General features: G+C 45.3%; 1 protein-coding gene across 3 annotated transcripts in view; it reads right to left on the reverse strand.

Annotated features, from left to right (window-relative positions):
- Window positions 1–26284, reverse strand: part of LOC142588410 (uncharacterized) — a 69206-nt gene that overhangs the window by 16031 nt on the left and 26891 nt on the right. Inside the window, exons 7-10 of one of the 3 annotated variants that reach the window (XM_075700105.1) lie at window positions 19407–19448; window positions 7669–7722; window positions 5587–5649; window positions 1751–1843 (exon numbers count right to left, since the gene is read on the reverse strand). In XM_075700105.1, the coding sequence (XP_075556220.1) occupies window positions 5618–5649; window positions 7669–7722; window positions 19407–19448 (128 nt within the window). In that variant the 3' untranslated portion in view covers window positions 1751–1843; window positions 5587–5617. Of the gene's footprint in view, window positions 1–1750; window positions 1844–3288; window positions 3925–5586; window positions 5650–7668; window positions 7723–19406; window positions 19449–26284 lie in introns of those variants that run through there. The other 2 variants (XM_075700104.1, XM_075700106.1) reach the window with 2 other exon arrangements.

Raw genomic sequence — 26284 nt, forward strand, 5'->3', positions numbered from 1 at the left:
TTTTGTGTGTGTGTGTGTGTGACTCTTTCCTGTTGTACTCTGCCCCATTGTCCCGTCTTCCCGCTTAAATAGCACGTCGGGACGATGCTTCCTTTGGAGGGACGCAAATGCCGCGCCAGTACTCCGATGAAGAAGAGGACAACGCGTGTAGTCATGAGCTTCTTTTTTTTTTCAAGGCGCAGTGAAGAAGAAGAAGTCGCAGTTGCGCTGGTATTAGAAAGGTGACCCTCCTCTGTGCCTCCTGAATAACGCTCTACGACCTCTGTTTTTGACGTTGCGACAATATTTTTCTTCGTTATTCATTAACGCCCCAGAGAACAGAAACGAGAACCATCGTGTTGGAAAGAAATTCCAAAGGCATATATACCATAGCCGTAATGTATGTGTTTGATTTCATGGAAACTCTTCGGCGCACAAGATGGAGCAAATGTGGAGACGAAGCGCCACGCACTGAAAGTTTACCGTGTAAAACTTTTCCATTACGAGTAGACCGCTTCCATACGCACCTCCCGATCGTGGATGCAAAAGTGTCATTGAGCTTTACTGTTGGCCTGCTTTTTTATTATCTGACTAAACTACATGGTTACATTAGCCACATGACATGTTCCAGGCTTGCTAAAAATAAAAATGTAATCTCTCTATTCTGTAGTACCACACAAAATGGCTTCTCAATTGGTGTCTTCGTTTTTTATAATGTAAAACTGCTTGCACTTGTGAGAATAGGAGCAACCGAATGTGAGCGTCCGCCTGTACCACATTCGTGTGAAAACGTTCTTCGTAATTTTGCAAAATGCATCCCCTTCGTGACATTCCGAAACCAACTAGCCCACATAAACATTGTCAGTGACGACTGTTGCAAGATCGTCGATAGGCAGGCGGCTATATGCTTAAACCAATGAAGTTCAAAAATGCGTAAGCTTGCGACTGTATGTGCCCGTCTTGCAGTGCAAACAAAAAGGTCGAAAGATTGTGGACACGTTAAGCAAGAAATGTGCTTACTTTATTCCACGTATCCATCGATTCGTTTAGATTTTGTATGCGTTTGCGTATAAGGTGCGCTGCTCAATCAATCAAAGAACATGCCTGTTTTTTTTTTCTCTGTCGCCGTAACTGGGTCTTAGTGCATGGCGTGCATCCCTTAACGGTTTATGGATCAGAATACATAAAAAATATTGTCGCGGTTTGCATTTATTTACATATACAAACATATACTATGCAGATATACGTAACCCCATGGGCGTTTGAAAACGCCCAGAAATACTCCCGCGTTCTCACCCTTCAGCGCAAGTACCGGACACAAAGCCCGCATATACTCAGCGACGCATATAGAGTAGGGAACGAAAAGATATGGTATTCTGCGGTATTCTGCTCAGAATGCCGGTACTGCGTTATGCCAGACCGCTGGTATAAGACAGCAGTATCTTGAGCAGGCAATGCCATTGTACTTTATTCACCCCGCCTAGCCCGCCTACCTTGGGCATGGTTTGCGTATTTCGAAAGTGTTTCACAAGAAAACAGTATACATCAACCAGCAGTAAAAATAGAAGCGCGCTGTTGGGAGAAACCTCAATTATCGGTGAGGACCTGAGCCGAACAACATGTCTGGCATGTTACTAAAGGTTTAATATATAAGAAGAGGTAAAAGCACGAGTGTACAAAAAAAAAGCCTCTCACGCCCATTCACCCACACAAGAACTTGGAAAGAGGTGGCACTGAGCACCACGACATGAACAAAGTTGGAAGGGCAACAGGGGAGCTTTATTGCGCCGTCAATAACCAAGAAAAAGGATGCATAGAAAGGCAGGGAGGTTAACCAGAGGCAGTTCCGGTTGACTACCCTGCACTGGGGAAGGGTGAAGGGGGATAAAAAGAGAAATAAACAAAATGTTATCCACTGTCAAGGTGCAGCCAAAAAGACAGAGATCATATCAATCTTTCGTACCCCCCGCGGTAGCTTAGTGGCTAAGGCGTGGCTCGAGGTCGGGGGTGCGCCACCACGGCAGCCGCATTTCGACGGGGTCCAAATGCGAAACCGCTCCTGCACTAAGATTCACGTCCGTGTTAAACGATCCCATTCAGTCAAAATTATTCCGGAGCAACTCGCCATCTCGTACCTTACAATCGGATTGTGGTTTTAGGAGCACGTAAATACACATAATTTAGCTTAATATAATCCGAGGACACTTGAGCCGTTCTTATTAGTTGTCAATGCGAAAGCTTTGTTTTTCCAACGGGACGACTCTGCGCGGTCCTTCGAGCTTTGCGCTGCGAGCAATGTGCCAGCAAGCAGCAGCCGGCGCTGCCAACGCCGCGTGCCACGGACGCGGCGATGCCCCTCACGCAACACCTGGCGCGCTTACGATGAGCATGTGTTGTCTTTCGCCCGCTCTGCCAGCGCCTCCTAGATAGCACGAGGCCTGTGCACCACGATCCATGACGTCACGTTACCTTACCGGACTATCGTAGCACCTAATGGTGGTGCTCCCGAGTAAGTCGCGGTGATTTTGACGCCACCGCTTTCATCACGCCGGGCTTGACAGTGGAAATTCCGGTCCAAGTAACATGACGTCGTAAAGCCGAGCGACCAGAGCCAACGCCTCCTGCTATCTAGGAGGCGTTGGCTCTGCTCCGCCGAGAAGCACTCGTGGCGAGAGCGACAGCGAGGGTGACGCGGCGTCGCGGCGCTGCCCCCTCCCCTCAAGCGACACGTGGCGCGCAGTCGAAGCTGTTTACTTTCACCCGCTCTGCTCCGTCGAGGCGAAGCTCGTAACATGGGCGTCGCCGCCAATGGCAATGCGAGTTTAGGTGGTGTTTCGCTGCTGCAGACGACAGACGCCGGCTGTTTCACTCAATGGGCTATTTCACAATTTCGCATAAAAATTTAATACCTCTGCGCCGATGCGATGCACCGCACGAGGCAACGACAGTGCTAACTTTCTCGCAGGCTATGAACAATGGCGTACAACAACTCCTCGAGCAAACACGTGTCGCTGCATGTTGTGCGTACTGCGTAGAAAAATGCTAGTGCTGCACGCGAGGTGACGTTCGCCATCAACCCACCACTCTCGTAAACGCTGAAGAACTTGAACGTTTTCCGTCAACATCACTTCCAATGATCGTCGATCAACGCAAAGAGCAAAGGAAGATTCGCTGAGATCGATACCTAAAGTGCGCGGTATATCCGCATGGTTTCTCTTTTTTTCGCGCCCTCCCCTTCTCTAAAGTGCAGCGCTGTACCCCTAAAGGGGTGCAGAAAATGGTGCCCTCCCCTCTCCAGAGTCACCCGCTCTGTTGCTCTCTTTCTCTCTAGCTGTAGCGATAGCTTTATAACATGCACTGAATAGACTACAGCGTTGTACGCCAAGCAGACTACAGTGAATACGCCAAGTACAATCGTTGAGTCTATTATAGTGGTGGACCAGCATTTATAGAAACCGGTGACCTGTTAATGCACTCTGAGCCGGTGTCTACGCCAGCCGTTCGCGTGCCTTCACATTCTGAAGCAATTAGTATCGCTCGAATGCCTCGCCAAGCACTCTTTGCGCTAAGCATAGCGCGAAGGAAACGACCCCATAAAGAAACACAGAGCGCAGACTATCTTAAGAGGCACCGCAATCACGCGCATCTATTAACTTGTCCGACGAAAAGAGGGCGAACTCGGCAGCATGTAGAGAAAGGTGGGGAAGGCAGGAGGAGGAGGAGGAGAAACATTTATTTTAAAAAAAGGAAAGGACAACCAGGTGTCTTTCTGCTTGTTTGGAGAGGCGCCCTTAGTCCAGGGCTCCTGCGGCTCTTGCTGTCTCCCGGGTCCGCCGCACCAGTTGCTGCTGGTTACGAGGGTCCGAACTAGTCAGCACGGCCTCCCACTGCTCGGTTGTGGGGTTGGGTATTTGCGGGGCTGCCTTCACGTTGGGACACGCCCATCTGAAGGTAGGCCGAAGAAAGTGTGTTCTCAGTAAGAGAGACGAGCAGCCACGCTCAGTGGTGCCCTGGAATAGGGGCGCCAACCATGCAGGCCGGAGATCTCCATCAACCAATAGAAGATCAAGACATCCGGCCCGACCGCTGAATTACTCTTTCTACAGTAATAAAGTTTACTTCCTCCTCCTCGCCCTCTTTTCCTATCTGTCTTTTTTTTTCTTATTTTTTTACAGTCATGTGCTCGCTCATGTATGACTGCTTCAAATACCGCGGCATTTATTATATCTGATCCGCGTTCAATAAAAATGATGCGAAGTCTTGGAATCTTTGACTTGTGCGCTTGTTGGTGAAATAAAATTTTAGTGTGACAAAAATTGTATCACTAGCTCCAGCGTGTACGTGTTTTGGTCAATGTTAGTCGACTCTCCGTGACTCAATAAAAACTATAGAAGGGCAGTTGAAAAGCACTTGAAGTATTTTTTGGGGAGTCACGTAAGAAAGTTGAGGCGCCTTTAATTTGTCAATGTGCGTCTTCATATCGCACTTCTCAAATTTCGCCTTTCCGTGGTGGAAATTCCTCGAAGCACTACAAGTATCGTAGTGTGGTTTGTTATTGCCGGTGGAATGAACAGTTTATAAGCCTCTATGAACACAAAAGATTGCGCCATTTCTTGTGGTCCCCGAGACGACAAAGATAACTGAGCAATATTGGTTACAACAAAGTTTGCACTAATCAAATAACGAAATTTTGGCATATATCCCAAATTTAATACAAGCATTGAGTTTTATGGAACGATATGGGCCGAAAAGCGGAAGAGAGGCGAATGTAATGCTAGGTCGTAATTCTGTACGGACAGTCAACCGCAAAAGTTTACGGGACGCAGGATCTGCCAAGAAGGTGAATTCTCGCGAAGCGTGGTCACACTGCCTCGAATTAAATGTTCCAGCATATAGTAACATTCGCAACCTACACAGAGATTCATTAAATATGAAGTGTCATACCTTAACAGTGAAGGAATTCACATTTGAATGGGAAACCGCATCCTGTAAACTTTTGCTGTTGACTGTACAATACATACATATGGCTCGTAGAAGGAGAATGCATGCCAGCAAAGAAATTTCCCCACGATGGCACCAAATCAGGCAAGGTAATATTTAAGAAACTGTGCGATAAAAATAAAAATACTAATGAGGCAATTCAAGTGCAAGAAATACCTTCTTAGAATATTAAGAGATGATTTTGTATAGATTGGTCCTTCCCTTAAAGCACGCCGCTATCCACTCCGAAGTTCTTACCAAGCACTGTACCAAAGCAACAAGTATCCTCTACCTCTCCCACTTTTCTCGCTTTGACTCACCTGTCATATTCAATCCATAAACGCGCTAATATATTAAAAAACAGTATGATAAATGCAGCAAATAGTGTAAACTGTTCGTGCAGGGGCAGATACGCATGTTTTTTTTTATTTTATCTGTATGATTTGGTCCGCAGTTCTCATCCCATTCATGTCGAATCACTAAAGCCTTTAAAGATGACCCTCATTGAATGGTGACGACGCCTTTCCCATCCCCTCTCCAGAAATTGTGTATCAACTGCCGTGCGCGCGCAGCTTTTCCGTTTTGCAATAATATTCGTGATTAAGAGAACGGTGCACCAATACTCACGGCCTTCGGCAGCGCCACGTTCAGCTCCTCCTCAGCCTCCACCCGCATCCTCAGCACCAGCACCTAGAGAAGGGCTGTGGTTACAAAACTTCAGGAGTTACAAGTGCATATGTGTAGGCAGACATCGCGAATTGCGCTTAGCGAGGCTGCTAAACGCAGCTGAATTTAGAGTTGGCCTTCTGCGCCTACCTCGGCCACACCAGAAATCATGTGGCTAGGTTAGAGGCAATGGTCCACCAACAAAAATTCCCTACCACGAGCTCAGCATGACGGCTTCGAACATAGCAGCATAAGCTTGCCGAAATAAGCATTTTGTTTTCTGTGTACGCTCATTAGGCGCATTTTGATTTATGCTGCATACAAAAAATTCACCAAATTCAACTCGCTCTTTCTGTCTAGTCTGGAAGACTGCTCACCAAACAACGCTGCCGAGGGCCACTTTCGTTGCGCTATGATGCCTTTCGCGAATTACCCAGCCCTTTGAAGAGTGGTCCTTAATTTATCTGCATCTCAAACGTTCTCGCGTGTCTCTAAGGTTCACACAAACGTAGCCACGCCCCACGTACAAAATTTAGCCGCATTCTTGCGCATAGCAAGATAGCAACGCTTCAATTTTAAATGTAATATTTTTGATGATATTATTAAACGTATGTAGGCGTATGCAGCCGCCTCCTGGAACCCGGTGCTGCTCTTCAACTACAGCGTGGTGTGAAAAAAAAATTCATGAACAATTTGTCAATAACAAGACCAAACCGGCATGCAGAAGCCACTGTAGAAAAAGTTCACGATAATCATTCGTCAACCTTCATAAACGTTCAGTAAATGCGTTTTGATATAGTTTCCGCACTAGAAAAAAAGCGTTCAGAAAGCGCTGTAAAAAAAAGAGCATCAAATCACATTGGCTTGATAAGCGGTAACAATTATTACGTATTTTAATATTAATATAAACTAGCCCAATCTAAACAAACGTTGTAACACTGGGGTTCTTCTAGTATTCAGATGGAAACACAAATACACACACCTGGCTAAACGTTACATAGTCCGCCACACATATAAACACATATCGAAAGTCGGGAAGCCGTGGAGCATGCGAGACACCAACAAGTCAATAGTCCTGCATTGGGAGTAGGTCACTGTATTACATTGCCACATCCGCACCCTCATCCCTGCTCTGCCGCTAACCTCCTTACGAATGAAATTGCTAGTGTATTCAGTGGTTACACGAAAGTAGTAAGGCTGCGTAACAATTTGATAAGGCCCGAAAAGCTAGCTGGAGAGCCTTCTCAATTACCGAGGAGCTGGGCGTTAGAAATGTCAAAATGCATGCGGAAGCTTCTGGCTAACAGTAGAAGCTATGTTTTTTTTAATATATTGTTATAGTGGCAAAATAATTTCGTAGTTGTGGCATTACGAGCATGCACAGCTTCGCTTGATGAGCGGCTATCGTACATATAATAAACGTCCTGTAGCACTTCGCCGTTTAATGCCATAAAACATCGGAGGCTGTTAAGGAAAGTCTGCAATTGCGCATGCAGTGCTTTGATAAGCGGAAGCGACAAAACCTGCATGTCATGAACGACGCCGGTGATTCGTGTTCGAAAGCCTGGATCGTTTCGTATTTCCGAAGTGGGTATATTTAAAAGTATATTTCAGTTCTCCGAAGTACAGCAGTTCCCTCACGTGACAGCATTACAGCTCTTGTCATTTTCTTCTGCCTTGAGAAAACAAAAGTGTGTAGAGGTCACAGACAAGGATGTTTACCGTTGTTTACCTCCGAGCCTGCTGTGCCTCATTGTGCAACAGTGGCATTTCGTCTTTCTGTTGTCGCGCATTCGCGGTAAAATGAGACAAAAGTGACCAATGGCGAATGCGGAAACGAAACGCACTACGCCTCTAAAAAAAACAATGTAGGCATGAACTCGGTGAATTTATGTCGCGCTCCCCGATCGCGTGTTTGCGATTTGTGAGCCTGATGTTCGGCATGTTCGTCCAAAATTATCCCAGCTCCAAAACTTGTCATTTCGCCATCAAATACTGCAGAATTATACTTCTTCGTAAAGAAATAGCCGCCGGCGTACTCACCCCCGTCGTCCAGTCCGGTAGCCGCCTTCGTTATGTTGACCACCGAGCCACCCACTATATAAGAGCATGTAAATTGCTTAAGGTGAATACACTTTGTTTGCATAACATATAAGCTTAAGTGCATCTTGTACTCTGCACATAACAAGAAATTAATCAAATAACTAGTAAAAGTATGCGATACTGGCGGGTGTAGTTAATGCTAGTACGGGCAATTATGAGCAAGTTATGCCTGCCTCAATTTTAAAGTATTAATAATGAGATCTGATGTCGAGGCACTTATAGGTTACCTCACTATACAGTGCAATAAGTTCTGCGCCGTTTGTAAAACAGACTTATAGCACTCCGGAGTTCTGGACTGCACAATACACTAGACCCACACATTGAACTTTTTCGGCGCGTCGTGTATGGCATGCCCCCTTTTCTTTTCTGTTTTTTTTTTTTCGCGGCATATACACAGAGCGCCTACTTTCCCTTCTCAAGCACCGTAGTCTCAAGTCACCGAGCACATCGAGAAAACTATTTACGAACTTGTAAAACGTATAAACTTACGGAGAAAATTAGGATTGTGCAACTATTTTCAAACTCCGAATTATGGTAGAAATGCTCAAGTTCCGCCGAACACCGCGCTAGAACACGTATCTAATATTCACCTAATGTGAACTCGGTAGTATGTTCAGTTACACATGTAGTACACAGAGAAGCTTAGCAGAAAGTGGTCGTGCGTCACCGTCGAGTTCGGGTTTAATAAACTTTTTACAAAACACACATTTGACCGAAAAATATTTATTTGAGTAAGCACGTGGCCACTACAATTCCCCCATTTCCGAAACATTTGACCTCGCTGGCAGTAATAGTTCTTGCGGAACAGCGGGCTAAAGTCTGCACAGTTCGTAAACCCCTTTATAATACTCAGGAAGGCTTATATATGCAGGTTAATGCAAACAGTAACAAACGGTAGCATGGTATACATTTGGGCGAGTTAGTAAGGTTTAGTTAGGTTAGGTTATATTAGGTCAGATTAGGTAAGATTTCTTTAAAAATTCAGATTTCTTTAAGTAATATTTTTCCCGAGAACAATTAGTGAGTAGAAGTTACGGGCATATTTGGCTGGCCGCAAGTTTGCTGAAATAATTTTATGATGCTTTGTTCCCCCTCCCCCATGCAATAATACCACGAATGCCGCTGCGGCAGTGTATGACACCTGCAAATAGAGAGAATTGTATATTCCGGGAGTGCGCACAGAGAGGTATGAGATTTGTCTATTAATCATGAGGGAATCCGTATCTCTCGTGTCACAATAATAGATCCCCGCTCTCGAGGATTGGCCAAGAATGGGCACACAACGAGTCATACATACCAATTGGCTCAATCACAGTAAACTACATATATCTAAGAACATCGTGAATGCGCTATTCCCCTACACTCTATAAACAAAGAGAGTTCCCGACACTCTCTTTGAGGGAGTATCTGCTTGTCCAATATGTAACTCTCTTTTGGATAGTAGATCGACCCTCTTTGAGAGAGAGTAGGACAACTCCTCCTGACATGGTTTTGTTACTCCACCGCAACGGAGTGCTAGTACTTTTCCGCAGAGTGCTAATGCTCTCCCCACAGGGGTAATAGTACTCTCAGACTGGGATACATAGCGCAAAAAAAATGACACAGGGACAAGGAGAACACAGGACGAGCGCTGGACGAGTCCCTGTGTCAAATTTTTTTTTTTTTGCGCTATGTATCGCAGTATGAATGTATCCCACCAACACGCCCGAACTTCTTCCCTGGTAGTAGTACTCCCCCAGACTTAGTGCTTCTACTCCTCCAAACCGAGTACTTCTACTCCTCCAAGCCGAGTGTTTCTACTCCCCCAAACAGAGTGCTTGTACTCCTTCAGAACAGACCGCTAGTACTCTTCGCAATAGTGTGAAAGCACGATGTAGATCCCTGGTCACGTTAGAAGAGATTCGCAATAGTTACATATGAGTAATATTTGATTCATTCATAAGCAGCTCCCGCACCCATGCTTGGTGAATGGGATGTAATCTGTAGTCGCCGAGTTACTGAAATGAAACATTTTCTCTCTTGAAAGGTCAAAATCTTTATTGGTCAGTCACAAGACAAACTGAATAATAATTTGAGAAACATACTGACAAACGCATAAAATCAGATTACAATGATGCCTATGAACTTTAGAACAGATCTTGTAATAAAACATAAGTACATTCTCTAAAGTTCCATCAGTATTACAGGGTAGAAATATCCAAGTCAACTGGTTCCTTCTTTTCAAAAATAAAGTATACAATGGGAAGTTAAACATAGAACAAACGTGTGCAAACTCACAAAATATTGACACTATGATTGAAGAGAAATATGTGCCGCATTACTGGCCAGCAAATGCATTTCTGGCACAAAACGCGTGCACTTATATGGCAGAGGTTACCAGATGAACTGCTAAGCATGGAGCTGGTAATGTAGATAAATTGCGCAAGAAACTGTTTTTCTGTGCCACATTCTAAGACAGCAGCTCATATGATAACGTCCTATACAGCATATGGATGTTCCTGAGTGAGAGCACAGTGCATTTAGATATGTGTTGTATATTCTCATGTGAGGCCGCAGGTCTAGCTAGCTTTGCTTATATTTCACATAGTTATTCATGTACGGACTGTACCCCATTATTTCTAAGTCTGGCTTGTGGTTCTGCAGCAATATCCTGCCCGGTATCAAAGCATCATATTTCCTATTCGATTGGCCTCCTCACGAAAGTATTTTCTTGCTGCTGTTGGGATTGATCCGTTACTTTCTCACAAATAAATAAAACTAAATTTACAATATTATCTAGTGTGTAGCAAATGGGTATAAAACTGCAAGGAGAATTGGCATTAAAATCTTGCGCATCAAATTTCTTGTCATATATGGTAGCTTTTCATTCCCATTGTGGTAAGGATGCTATACTTCTCAGGAGCAGCTTGCATATAATTACATGATCAATAATTGTGACTCATTGGATATGCAATCTAACTAAAGTATAGCATGGCTTCTGATATTTATTTATTTTATTTATTTATTTACAGCATACTGCAGGCCGTGTGGCCCAAGCAGGAGGGGCATGATAACAAATAAAAGTACATGTATAAAAGGCAGAATTGCAAAAATATGAAATTCAAGAAATGAAACAATATAACACGAAACAGCAATGTTAGTTAAGAATTACTAATAATATGAGTTTGAATTGATTCAGGTGAGTTCAGATGATGGAAAGGGATGATGTTCCATTCTTCTATGGTTCGAGGAAAGAATGAAAACTTAAAGAGGTTTGTCCTGGCAACGTAAGGGGAGAGAGCGAGGGGGTGGGAATGACGGGTTTTCCTGGATGCGGAAAGTGTTATGTATGAACTAGGATCTAAAGAAAATTTACGGTTTATCAAGGAGTAGAGTAACTGCAGGCGCATTATTTTTCTCCTCGTTTGAAGGGTGTGAAAGCCATTTGTCCGCAGTAATTCAGAAACAGACTCTTCGCGGCCGTATTTGGAAAAAATAAAACGTATGGCTCTTCTCTGTATCCTTTCAAGGGCGTAAATGTTGATTTTGGTAAACGGGTCCCAAATAACGCACGAGTATTCCAATTTGGGTCGAATAAATGTGGTGTAGGCTAAGGATTTTACTTCATGGGATGCATGTTTAAGCTTATGGCGAAGTAGACATAGCTTTCTGAAAGCAGCGGAGGCGGTAGCAGCAATGTGGCTATTCCAATTTAGGTTGTTAGTAATTGTAATTCCAAGATACTTGTACTCGCTCACTTCGGCCAAGGGATCTTGGCCAATAGAATAAGAAAATTTTAGGGGTAGTTTTTTGTTTGTTATACGTAGAAGCACAGATTTATCTGAGTTAAGTTTCATTCCCCACTTGTTGCTCCACTCAAGAATGTTGTTTAAGGCTAAATGAAGAGATAGTTGATCATGAACTGTATTAATATCGTTAAAAATGATACAGTCGTCTGCGAACAGACGAATATTGACAGGGGCCTCTATTACATCAACTATGTCGTTACAATAAATAAGAAATAGTAGCGGGCCAAGGACGCTGCCTTGAGGCACGCCAGAGGTTACCGAAAGAGAATCGGACTGCTGCCCATCAATCACTACGTACTGTTTGCGACGCGTCAAGTAAACTGAAACCCAGGACAGGATAAAGGCAGGAAGACCAAGGAATTCTAATTTATAAATTAATTTGTCGTGAGGAACTACATCAAATGCTTTTTGAAAATCCAAAAATATCACATCCACTTGGCCAGCCTTGTCAAGGACAGAAGCAAACGAGTGAATGACTGTGCTTAATTGGGTGACGGTCGAGAGCCCCTTCCTGAAGCCATGTTGGAAAGGAGATAAAATTTTACGCTTGTTTAAGAAATCCTTAATGTAGTCAGCAACAATGTGTTCAATTAATTTACAAGAAGAGGATAATATGGAAATCGGACGGTAATTTATAACTGAGCTTGGGTCACCTTTTTTTAATATAGGGACAACACGTGCTACTTTCCAATCGAGCGGAAGTACCGCGGAATGTAGAGAGGCCTGAAAGATCACTACAAGGAATTTACTTAAATGTTCCGCATAACGTCGAAGGAAGGTGTTGGGAATGCCGTCTGGACCAACAGATGATTTTACTTTTAACCGGAGGAGCATGTTAAGTACACCTTCATGAGAAATGTTAATGTCAGAAGAGCAGGATGGTGAAGTTTGGAAAGAGGGTTCAGTTGGTGGTGAGAAGACACTGTGGAAGTGGTCATTTAAAAGGTTAGCAACAGCCTTGGGATCAGTTATTGGAATGTTATCATGGATAATGTTCGTTATGAATTTATTCCGTTCCTAATAAAGTTCCAGAACTTCTGGGGATCGTCCTTAATAAAATTTGGTAAAGTGTTGCTGAAATAAAAATTTTTTGCTTCTGCAATGGCCTCTGAAAGGGCGACACGAACACTGGTTAAATTGTCAGTAGCTGGGCCTTTCTTTCTTAGGCGTTTGGCTTTACGTTTTAATTGAATAGTGCGTCTATTTATCCATGGTGTATGTTTAGCAGGCTTTTTAAGTTTGTTAGGTATAAATTCATCAATGCAGAATAAACACATTGCTTTAAACTTTTCATAAAGCTGCAGAACGTCATTCTGGCAAAATTCAGAAAGACAACAGTCCAGATAATCTGTTATCCGCACATCATCAGCCTGCGCAAAATTTTTCACAATTGTAAGCGCATGCGTGCCACGCGCGCGGGTAACATTCAAGGGGAATGATACAACAATAAGAGCATGGTCAGACAGCCCAGGTTCGATAGATACAGAATAATCGGAAAAGGAGCGTTCGAGAAAGACAAGGTCAAGGAGCGAACCAGGACCATTACCAAATCTGGTAGGTTCACGAACTACTTGTACAAGGTTGTGGTCGAGCATCATATCAAAAAGCACATTTGCGTCGGTAACAGAACCGGCAGTTGACATAATACGATCCCAGTCAATGCCCGGCAAGTTAAAATCCCCAACCACTAAAAGCTTATTTCTATTGAAATGTGCCATCTGTTCACTTATCGTAAATAAATAATCGAAGTATGAAGAATATGATGCATGAAAGGCGACATGAGCATAAGTACAGGCAGGGAAGTTCACGAAAAAGACAAACAAAGAAGCAAAACATAAATTGAGAATGGTACCTTCCTGTTTCACATATCCCTTCCATGCACGGGGATTTTGCATGCGAATATGCATGTACTTGCACAATGAACCAACTACCGGAGACCAAAGCATTTTTCCTACTGAAGTGGTTAAGATGCGCTAAAGTAAGAAAAATTATCGCACTGCGTGACCTAGGCCTGGGGCCAAAGGAAAGGGGACCCGAAAATACAGAAGTGCCTGTACCGGACGCAATTAGCATACGGCTACGGGTATGTCCGGTGCCAAGAAACATGAATCCTGAGTTCCACAAAGAGCGGCGGGCGGCGAGGGCCAAGGCGCTCATCGATCTCCATGCCAAAGACAGGGGTGCCATGTTTGTGGACGCGGCAGAGTATCCACATGACAGAAAGGCATTCGCTGCTGCAGTCGTCGGGGCATCGACCGGTGCAACGAGAACAGCGGCGAGTGTGCGGACTCGAGGGGCGCATCCAGCCGAGGAGGTGGTCATTGCCCTGGCCATCGCCGACCCCGAGTGCACGACTGTGCTCTGTACGTGATTCTAGGACGGCAGCGCGAAATTACGCCAGAGCAAGGGTGTGTGCTGAAGCCGCGCGTGTGTTGCGTGCGGTCGATCTCGCGAGTGAAAATCGGTGTGTCGTGATAAAGTGGTTTCCGGCGCACATGGGCAGTGATGTGTCGGATCGCGGTAACGCAAACCACAACGAGACGGCGAACGCGGCGGCGCGAGGACTAACCAACCATGCCGCTGCTACTGCGGTCGACCCGTCGTGGTAGTGGGAAACCAAGGGCAAAATGACTTCCTACAACGAAATTGTGAAATGGTACAGACTAGAGCGAATCACTATGCCGCCACCTCATCCGGGGTAAGGAAGGGGTTCTATATCGACAGCTTCAAACGGGGTCGTTATTCCCCCCGGTGCTGATGAGGCACGTGTGTCCAAGTGTTTATGCAAGTGACCTGTGTTGTGTGTGCCAAAAGGAAAGAGCCACTGCAGCTCACATCCTTTGGGACTGTACTAAGAATCCGCACGAAGCTGCAACGATAACAACGATCCCGCCGCGGCTCGAGGCTGCAACGAGGTGCTATGATCAAGATGTCCAAGCCCAGGCCGTCCAGCAGATCTCGGCGGCCCTCGAAAGGCAACGACCGAGCGAACCCGGAGGAAGGCTGCCACTCCAAAAGAAGGGCAGGCGCGGTCGACCAAAGGGAGTAGTGCGGCCGCGGCCGAAGCAGAGGCGCCACACGCCGCGAAGACGTTATGGCCGCGTCACGGTGACGCCTCCCTAACAGGGGAAGGCTAACCGTTCTGCGGGCATTCATAACAAAGTTTCTTCACTCACTCACTCACTCACTCACTCACTCACTCACTCACTCACTCACTCACTCACTCACTCACTCACTCACTCACTCACTCACTCACTCACTCACTTCGCAGAATCTTCGTCTCAAAACAAGTACGTATTTGTCTGGGAAGATTAATACATCGCCTCACTGTGCACTCTATCTTAAGCCCAGAAATTTACCATGAGCAAAAATGCTTTAATTTTATTTTGCCTTATGCAAATTATGTGTACAGAAGCCATGAAACTAAGGGGCTTTTGCATAACACTATATGTTCACATCCTCCAGTTGATGAACAAGTGTTCTCATATGCTCTCAGTTCTGTGCATTGAGCGCATCTGTACCTCCACTAGCTTACTTGGTTGGCAAGTAGATTGAGTCACCCTAATCAATATATCAAATACCTGCCAGAAGCTACCACATGACTTTATCACAAAATCAGAAACCACAATTTTACATTTTGAAAATAATTTTCAATACCAAGTGACTCTCCAGCTTCTAAGACATAAGCTTTGCACCACAGTGTACACAGTGAAAGGCCCTAATTGCTCCTTGATTTCGCTTCGGGAGGCACGAACGGATCTAATGAACTGGTTTCGTGAGCATGCACGTAAACGACAATGACTTCTTAAACATGGGATTCTCTCCCCCCAACGCTTCCTCTTTCTGGAACCTAAAAGGAAGCCATACTTCAAAAGTTAGATGTAAAAAACAGATAAAAGGGAAGGCATGAAAATCTGTCTGGTTCATGTCAGCATTTAAAATACAGAATCAAGGTGGTTTGTATTTGCACCCTTGCATTTACGTGCTGTTAAATGTAAGCTATTAAAGCTGTTAAATGTATGCAAGCACCTAACCAAGCATGAGCTGTTGCTTTTTATAGTGAACACAGGCACCGTGCTCAGTGCAAGTATGTGTCATGTCACTAAGCAAATATGCAATTTCATTGTACCACCGTTTTTTATCACATAGATATATCTGTTGAGAGGCAAGACAAGAAGTATTCACTTCTCACAAAACTAATCAGCTTTTTTAAAACACACTTCTAGCTCTTCAATGGCACTTGCTCCTATGTGTCTCCAGAGAGCATACCTGATTTTGAGTTTCCCATCAGAGACATTACATAAGTATGCCATGTTAAGATGACTGGGTAGAGCACGTGAGAATTTTCATCTTGGTGTGACATACTGTATTTTGATTTTGTTGACATTTAGTCAAATGGTACACCCAATATATCGACATTCCAGTTTTCTCGTCCAAATTGCATGGCAATATATATTGATTTTTTGGCGTGCGCTCCTCTGCACTACATGGAGTTGCGCTTGGCTGGCTCTTTCATATCCATGTGTTCTTGAAGCCACCTTCTTGCGTTACATAAAGCGGCTGCCTGAAAATATCGTGTGCAGAAGTCAACACGAGGACATGGTCTAAAACAAAATCAAGTCAGTCAAGGTCATGACACTAAAAGAAAGTCTTAACTCTTTGTCTTCCTACTGAAATGTATGTGAAGCATCTAAACGACTGCAACAGTGAACTGCTAAACTAAGTTCAGTTTTTAGATTTACACAAAGAAGAAATTACCGACAGTTCATTCTCGTTCAGCACCAACGTTAAAATACTCCTGCTAATAAATATAATATTGGCCATTGTCAGGTGTCATAAGTCTGTCATTAGTCTGGTGTGTCGAAAACACCACTTGTGACAGCTAGATCCTAAGCACGTGCCCAGTGTGCTCCCCGCACCATATCTGGTTGTGCCACTGCCCAAGCCATAATTTGAGGATGATATCTGCAAACATGATGCTCAGTAGGGATGAAAATATGGTCCTCCAGTTCAATGGATATGACTGGACGTGCCTATAATAAAGGACAACAAGGCTTGTTATGGCAAGCTTACCCACATTTCAATAATAACAAGAAAGTTCACTGCGGCCTGCATCTAAGCTTACTAAAAGGCATGCACTTATTTTCATTTATGAGGTGCGCAATGGAGTTCATTTTGACAGACTCGACTACTGCTGCAGTTTGAAATCTAGCATTTTACATTCTTGAAGGCGTGTAAAAGTTGCAGTTAGACCGCAGTTATTAGTTTATTAAACCAACTCTTTTTTTGTGTACGACACACACGACTGGTAACACAGAATTAAAGCAACGTTTTATTTTGATACTTTATTTCTCTACTAAAGATATTAAAGCGATAAACACATTTTGATCTGCCATGCAGTATCAAGATGCACACATTACGCTTGTAACCCCCAGCAGAGGGGTGATATAGCTGTTCATATAACATAACTCTGAAACGCCAACTCATATTAGCAAATGCACAGGCATTTCCAAAACAATAAGCGTATGCAAAGCGCCCCTGCAATTGTAATTCCACACAGCAGCCGTTATATTTGATACCGATGCATAACTCGCTGCTTGACAATTCACCAAGTTCGTCGACATAAGCACCCTTTAAGATTCGTACTGTGCTGGAAAACCGCAACAGGAGACATCAAATAAGACATATAATCACATCATTTCAATACATGAGCACAAACAGTTCAGTCTTAGGGCTAAACCCCATGAGAGCGATTTAGTGCGGGACGGCGACGAGCGACGGCTTCGAGCGACAAAACGGGCCGTCGCTGGAACAGATCACTCGGTTCTAGAAATCTTCGATTCGTCGCTCCTCTCTCGAAAGTGCTATGAGCGACTAGTCAATAGCGCGAAGCCGGAACTGGATGTACATCCATCGCTCAAATACTACCGATTGTCGCGCGAAACGAGCAAACGATTGAATTTTTATACGTACAAGGATAAGAACCTACTGCAAGACCTTCGGAAATATTTTATGCTACTTTTTATGGTAAAATACATCAACTTAATTTACTAAAGCACGCGCCACGCTAGTTTCGACGTGTATTTGCAGCCCTCATACCGGCAACACCGGGGTGACGTCGCTCAATTTCGTCGCTCGCACGGAGTACGACTTGTAGGCGACTAGCGAACGCGACAGCCATCTCCATCGCATCGCTTGTAGATGTCGCGCGCAAGATCGCAAGAGAGCAATGTCGGACACACGGCCGCCAAGCGTGCCGATGTGATGAGTCATCCCGCGCGACGCCAAACCATCAAGGCAGCGAGCTGGGCTAGTTGGTGTGTCATCATTATTCAAAAGACTAGCGCAAAATAGCAGGGACAAAGACAGAGAAGACGACAGGGCGAGCGCTAATGGGAATTAGCGCTCGTCCTGTCGTCTTCTCTGTCTTTGTCCCTGCTATTTTGCGCTAGTCTTTTGAATAATGACGCCAAACCACCCCGGCACCCGCACTTCACGACAGTGATGTCACGCGCACGAGCCAATCGAGGCGCACACCTACGCCTAGCGACCGTGATGTCACGACACAGAGGAGACCAATCAGGAGGCCGGAAAGCTGTGACAGTTTCTGCTAACGGCAGATGACCTTGACAATGAGCCGTTAAAGGCTTCCGCCTTAAAATCAGATGCAGTTATCGCGATGACTGGCTTTTTCAGTTGACATCGACAGACACGGCGGCTTGCTTAGTCCGTTCTCAATCGCGTCGGCTAAGCGCCGCGACGACTTCCTGGCGATAGCATGTCATATACGCAAAATGTGCACCTGTTAGAATTCACTTACCCTGGAAAATTTGTTGTTATATCCGACGAATGACGAACGACTGTCGTGTTTCCACGGCGACGCGAGATGGCTGACACACGACCGCCCTTGGATGGCCTTCGTTGCTGCTCGCTGGACGGATCACCTTTCTCCGGCGCTGTGCTGTTCCGCGATGTTGAGCGCGTGTGCGGTGGAGCAACTCCGAGTGAAAAAGTAGAGCGCTGGCTCCACGTTCCTTTGAACTGTGGCTGCCTGTTCTCTTAGAAGCAAAACGGTGTGTTCTTTGCTCAGCGTGCGTGAGTGATACATTGCCATGTTCGGGGCCAGCCTCCCACAGTTGAAGCAGAAGATTAGGCTTCGTTTTGTTCTCTATTGCCGCAAGAGTAGAACGGGCATTCTAGTCTCTCTCAGAAGGGCAGAATGAAAACCGCATTTCACTCTCTACTTGGTGACAGAGTGAACAAAGCATTTCACTCCACTCGGCATTTTGCGAAAGTAAAACAACGCCTTGAACAGTAAATCGGCTGCTTCACTCCTGCGATATCCTCCCTAGTTTTCAGAGTGTAAGGAGTTCATGTGCGTTTGAGATACTTCTGAGACGGCACTCGGCATTCATGTTTTATGTGGGAATGTATTTTTTTTACTAGTATGCGCAATAAATGTGCGCTACTTTGTCGGTCAGCACGTAGGATCATATGCTAACTAGATTTGATGGTACTGGCACGCGGCGCACACAAATCCTCCCCATTTCAATGCGCCAACACATCCAATCACCTACCGACACACCAGCGAAAAAAAGCAGCCGCAGTAGCCGCACGAAAGGCGGGAGCAAAGAAAGCTTTGTTTATAAAAGTTGCAAGCGAAGGCCAGCTGGTGCTTACAGAAGAAATGAAAGCAACAGTTGTAAGCGGGAACACACTTAGCTGAATAAGGCGCGACAACTCGCAAACCATAAAGGTATGAGGCATGGCTCAAAACTAAAAAGTAAACATAGCAGAGGCACCCTCCCGATGAAAGCGCCTCATTGTTAAGTCGTAATCAGAGTTATTAGGCATCACACAAGGATTTGATTTCGCGAACGTTTCACTCACCCGTGTTTACCAACTGGCCTATCAGCATTGTAGTCATCATACCTGAAAATATGTACAAAACACATCGCTAGAACAAAGGGGGCATTCAAGCCTCACCGAAGCAACATACGAATGGCACTAGTGAAAAGCAATCATTAAAATTATTGCTGAAACTCTTCACTTCTACGCTGAACTATATTTGGCCAAGCGCACTCCTATGAGACACAACCGACCTAGCTCTTATACGGAAGTCTGGAATGCTGTCATTTTCAAAGGTAACTGAATATTGAACCGTGTATTCCGATACGACGAAAATAACAGTCTTGACGGACGCCCACATGTTTTAGGCGCCTTAAGGCGACAGAAGCGGCTCACTGCTTCATCAGTTAAAACAGCCTGTTTTTATAATACATGTCCTTCCTTATAGTTTTCTGTGGGTGGCGACATTAGGATTATTATAGAGAAGCTGATTTTCGATATCAGATGGAATACCAAATATTTTTTGCACACATAGAGAGAGAAAAAGAATATATACACACATACACACGATACAGAACTGTTTCTGTGGGCACTGTCACGCAGTCTGCGAAGGCGTTCCTAGTATTACGTCACACATTCTACAGTAACAATTTGTCACTAAGTCCCGTGTCTTTTAAGTAACGCTGCAGCGCTTTCATAGTGAACCGCGCTGATGTTCGCGTAAGCCACTTTCCGTGTTTTCCGTTATTGGGAGCTTGTCCACTTGGTCTAGGGCGGCTGACAGGGCTGCTCTTTGCGGGTTGAAACAAGGGCATTCACAAAGATGCGCGATTATTTTGTTGCATCCGCAGAAGTCATAAAGTGGGCTGTTGGTCATTCAGATAAGAAAGGTGCACGAACTTGAAAATGCTACTCCAAGCCTTAGACGAAATAGAACGGTGCAGTTACAACAAGGATGGTCGGGCGGAATACGGAGCTGTAAATTAGGGTCCAGGGTTTGAAGGCGTGCACTTGTGAATTCGGATTAATTCCATCGAGCTAATGTTAGGTCATGCGCAAGTGCGGAAAGTTTTTTCGCTGCGTCCGCTCTTGAAAGAGGAATGGCAACGTAGTTGACGCCGTCATGGACAGACTGGGTAGCTGCGCCCGCTCGATCATTGCCATGTATTCCACAGTGACTAGGCAACCACTGATATATCGTGCCCTTCGTCAACTATGTCATAGTGGACTTCTCTTATCTCTATGACAAACTGCTCGTGTGATACATGGCGCAGTGCTGAGAGTACACTCTGCAGCGCTGCCTTAGAATCGCAGAAGATTGACCATACCATGAGGTGGTTCCTTCTGAATGAAATGAAGAGTCGCACGCAGGGCTACCAATTCAGCAGCTGTCGTTGATTATACATGTCACGTCTTTAGCTGTGTTTTGAAGGATCTTGCTAGTATCACCAAAGCGGCAGCTGAACTTGTAGGTGTCCCAATCTGACCTGCTTCACGGCAAACAACGGCATGTTAGCTTTCTTCATGATTCCTGGGATTGTAACGCGTATTTCAGGTTTGTGCAGGCATTATAAAGGTGAGGATGGTATTGCTCAGCCATGTAGTTCAATGGCAACGAGGTACAATTGGCAACAATAATTCGACTGAAAGTTGTGCATGGCCATTCTGCAGGTAAAGCAGCAAGATGGTGAGAAGGTAGTCGGGATGTCTGCCGAATATGCACCCTGGGAGCATCACTTGCTAAGTACGTTGATATTGGGTGATCTCGAGCTGACAGTTGTTGCCGGTTTGGACGCACACTTCGAAATACCGAGACACGTCTTCAGGGCCTGAGCTTATAGTCCCTGGAATACACGCAGGTTTGTTTGGCAGGTGTTACCAAACACAGGTCGTCTGTATCTTGCGAAACCCGCAGACTTGCTGCAGGTTTCGCATTGCAGGTTTTGCTGCAGGGCTCTAGCATTGACCGTACCGATGATCCCCATGACTTTCTGCAGAGAAATTTGAGGAGATATATTATTATGACTGACCTCCTCTTTAGGTATGAAATATGCGGGCTCTATGAAAGGTCGCGGTCGATAATTAGACCTAAAAAGCGGTGTTTCCATGCTTTGCAACTGTTTGCCCATTGGCACTTACAGAGTAAGGCTTCGCTGCCTTCCGAAGGAATGTAACAAGGCAGCATTTCTCTGAAGACAGTTCGAAGTTCTGTTTTCGCAAGTACAGTGATGTTAACGTAGATGCCTTTTGTAGCCTTGCTCGTACCTGCAGTCGTGTTACAGCAGACGCCCAGATGCAGATGTCGTGAGCACAGATTGATATTTGAACTGTTTTGGGTGGGCATCTGACTAGACCAACGAGCACTAGGTTGAATAGCGTCGGGCTCAGCAACCCGCCTTGCAGTACTCCAGGGAATGTGTGGTGTTGAGCCGTGGTTCCACCCTCGGCCATCACGAAGAAATGCGTACGGTCAAATAACTGCACAGCCACTGAAAAGTGTGGCCACTCATTCCTCCTTCAATCAAAGCCTCTATGATTGCATAATCTGCTGCATTATCATAGCCGCCTTTTATGTCAAGAAATAATGCTGCAGTGAGTCGTTCCAGATGTTTTTCATGTTGAACAAATGCGACCAAATCAATTACATTTTCTATGGATGAGCGCCCACACCGGAAGCCAGCCATAGCATCCAGGCACACGTTGTAATTTTCCAGGTATCATTCCAGGCGCGTCAAAACCATTGTTTCTATTATATTCCCGAGGCAACTGGCCAGAGTGATGGGGCGGTACGATGACAAATCTAACTGTGATTTACCAGGTTTGAGAAGTTGAACCAAGCGGCTGCGTTTCCATTCACGTAGATCCAAACCGTTGCGCCAAGACTCTTTGTAATAGTTTAGCATGAGTCGTGCTTTCTGCCCAAGATTGCCGAGCGCCACGTAGGTAACGCCGTCCGGCCCAGGTGACGAAGAGCGCCTGCAAGTCGTCAGTGCCGCTTCAAGCTCCTCCACTCAGAGCATTGCGTCCATGCGGGAATCCCGAGGCACAGGAGTGGCACGTGGTGTAAGTGCGTTTGGGGCTGCAAGCTGGCAAGCCCTGAGAAAATTCTTCAGCAACGTCAATTTCTTTGCGACATTGATGCAAAGCGAGAGTTTGGAAGGAACACGCTGTTGCGGGGATACGCGAAGTCCATGCACGGTTCTCCACATCTGAGACAAGCGCTCACGCAGGTCCAACGACTCACAGAATCGTTTCCATCTTTGAGATTGTAGTGCCTCATGCGGCGTTGAATCTTCGTTTGCAGATTGTGGATGGATTTACGTTCACCTGTATCGTCTTTCAGCACGCCGGCGAATCGCTCGTAGTCGTTGCAGTTCGGAATGAACTTCTTCATATTTCGGGAAATGATGAAAACTGCGCGCAGCCTCCTGCCTGGCTTTATTTTTTAATTCCATGTTCCAGGCTAGAATGGTTCCCTTCCTGAAATACTTTCTCAACGTGTGTCTAAAAGGCAGACCAGTCAATTCGCCAGAGAGTCGTGGAGGAGTATCTAAATAGGCCCTTGATCTTCAGGTATGTGGGAATATGATCGCTTCCATGTGATTCGATACCAGGATCAATCCCTCGTAGATATGTCGGACTACCATCGTTAAGGGAGTAAAAGTTGTGCTGTGGGGCAAAGGATGCTAGTCTTCTTCCCCTGGAGTCCATCTTCAAACTCCCCCAAAGCGGATGGTGAGCATTCAAATCTCGGGTGAGAATCGTAGGGTCGGGTGTCGCTCATAGCACGTCGTGCAGTCGATTAGAGCTGAAGCAACTTGCATGAGCAGTGTAGACAGCGACAAGAGTGAACGTAAGCTTCTTCGTTTTTACAATTAAACAAACATACCGGTTGTCGTGAGGCGAGACTGTGCGCAACACGTATGTCAGGTAACGTCTAATATATACAACGACCTTGCTCACATCACCACAGGTAGAGCATATGAATGCCTCATAGCCAGATATGCGTATCACGTTCTGCACGTTCGGTTCGCAAATTACGAGAGTAGGAAACCGGTTTTCGAGCTCAAAGTGTCTAAAATCTGAAATTCTCGATTTGAGGCCGCGGGCATTCCACTGCCACAGAGATGCTTTCTTGACCTCCTTGTGGAAGGGCAACGAGGGGCAGGCCATGGTGCTATGCGATGCTTTCAAGCCCTGTAGTCGGCGTGCCCGCTACTTGCAGTGCGCCACGAGCAGCCGGAGTGTCCATTTTTTCAGTAGAAGACTCATGACATTCGTGAGTGACTTTAGCATAGCATTCACTTGTGAATCCTTATCGCGCATGTGGTCAACTCCAGTGACATTGAACTTTTAAGTGGCGAGTCATGTGCTGTGGCTCTGGTGCGTGGCATGTCTTCGGCAGTGCTGACCACACCTCAAGTTGATGAAGCGTTAATAGCATGGCCGCTTTTTTTCGCTGCCATTCGTGCTCGTATTGGAGACAAATGGAACAGGAGGCAGCGTTACCGGACGCGGCCTCTCCCTTGAACCGGAAGAGCATTTCGTAGACTTTCGTTTCCGGGAGCGATGTCGCCTTATCGCAGCAGAAGCATATCTGTGGGATGATCCGTCTCTGACAATTTTTCTCAAGATTTTCTGCTCTTTTTATTAGGCGTGGGCAGTCTTTTGGGGATGCAGCGTGCGAGCCTTGAAAATGTGGCAACTTGAACTCTGTTGCACGGTAAGTGTCAGTGTCGTGTTGTTCGGAACATCGTGGGAATATTGTTGAATTTCGGCATACAGCACTCACTTGTCCAATTCTTTGACACCTTCTGCACTGAAGTGGTTTGGGTACGAAAGGTCATACCACATGCCGAAAGTGGCCGACCTTTACATGTGGTGGTAGGCAATGGCAGTAGGCAGTAGGCAGGTAGGCAGGTGGGAGGTTTGATTAAAATTGGCCGGTCGCTATCACTAATCGATGCGTCAATATTATAGACAACACCAGCCGTGGTTTCGTTGTCCTGCGGAATGAGGCAGTGGGCATTGATGTTGCCCAGGAGCTTTACTGCCATCAAAGCATTTATTGCGCTTTGGTTGCGGACATCAATAGCCAGGACGTTCTTTCGGTTATTAATTCTCATATCCTTAATTTCTCCTGGAACGAGAGCCTCCAGAGAAACGGAAATCACTTGTCAAATAAGGCGGTTGAGGTTGTCGACAGGTTTGTACGGCACGAAAAGAATTGTGTGGGCCGATGGCCTTCGCTGTGGCATGACGGTAGATTTACTTGACGAAGACCGTCAATTGATGTTTCTTCTCTTGGCCTTCCGGTGTACCGCTCTTTCTAAGCCTTCTTCATCTGAGGCGTCATAGCCTGAGCAGGAGTACAACACACTGTCTTCGCTGTCAGGTTGACTTGGAGGGCAGTTTCTCTTCCTAGGGCCGGTTCCTGCCAAAGTAACTCCCGTCGCGTCGGCGTTCTTCTTACTCCACTTCTATTGCCTTGGCAATGGGAGTGGCGTCTTCCAGTAGAACACGGGAAAAAACAAAAAATACTGCAGCGAGAAAGAACAGTGGTCTCTACAAGAATCAGTTCGTCGTCGTCTCAACTTAAACAGATGTAACACATGTGCGAGGCAGCGTAACGCGAAAGTATTGTTAATAAATTATTGCACACTATCATGCAATGTTTTACTGATCAATGCGTTATATCGAAAACTGGGCCCTCTGGGAATACACAATACTTCCTGAACCATAGTTGCCTGGAGCGGTGAGCTCCAGGAAGGCTGTTTTTGCAATTCAGGTGCATTTACAATGGACATCTCCGGCGGAATTTTGGAGTTCTCACCCACGTACTTTTGCTTAACCATTTCTACCACATACATTCTGCATAAAGAAATTTATTCATCTTTTCTGAAGACGAATCCTCAAATTGAAGAACAACTAAATATCGAAGGTTGTTCGATTCATACTTGAAATGTCTAATATTGGCATGCGCTGCATTCATTTCTAATAATCAATTCTCCAAGCGATTTTACGCTGTTGCTCCGTTTTCAAGATTAACAACCTTTCGCGAATGTCTTTGATGTTGCTATCTGCATCCTTTTGGGCCCAGACTATGCTTTTGCTGAAGCATCAGCGACTTCCTAGGAAATACTATAAGCACCAAAAGCACACTTAATGAAGGTAAGTGCAGATAAGCAAGTACCTAAAAACGGCCATATATCAACGTCCCATGATGCAGCAAGCGAGAAAGCAGCAGTAATAAATGAATCGCTACACGACAACTACTGCAGAAATTAAGGCAATATTGGTAATAGCGGGGTACTTATCCTGTGAGCGGTCATACTGAAGTCATATCGAATGAGCTGGATGATACATTTTAAGCCACTTAACACAAGTTACCGCTAGTTTACGGTTTTGTATTTATTCTTTGTCGCTGTGGCAGCTATTGTCATTTTCGGCAGTCCCGTCGCATAGTCGGAGTGGGTGAGACTAAAAGCTACAAATTTGTAACTTGAGTGCGCCTAAGCCCCAAGGTATAAATACGTGGCACAAGAACAACATTGCATTCAACAGTTGAAGTAATACCACAATGCATTCATACAAGATTAAAATCCAATCGAAGCCGAAATCGCAATAATAAACGTGTACGTGCGTACATAAATTGCTGTGCGAATTATCGCCTAGCGACAATAAATATCTGGGCAAATGTTTAAATGTTCTACGCTGCACATGGTACTTTACGTGATATTTTACCATAGAGTACCTTTTCTGAGCGGCTTCTGAGCACAAGTGGTGCAGAAAGCGCTTCGTTCGTTTTATCCTTCTCCTTATGAACATATGGTATACATATAAATACATATATACACAAACGCTTTTTGCACTTTCGATGTCCTGCGGAATGGCTGCGGAATACTATCCTACAAAGGCAT

Source organism: Dermacentor variabilis, chromosome 7, assembly GCF_050947875.1.
Source record: "Dermacentor variabilis isolate Ectoservices chromosome 7, ASM5094787v1, whole genome shotgun sequence".
NCBI lineage: Eukaryota > Metazoa > Arthropoda > Arachnida > Ixodida > Ixodidae > Dermacentor > Dermacentor variabilis.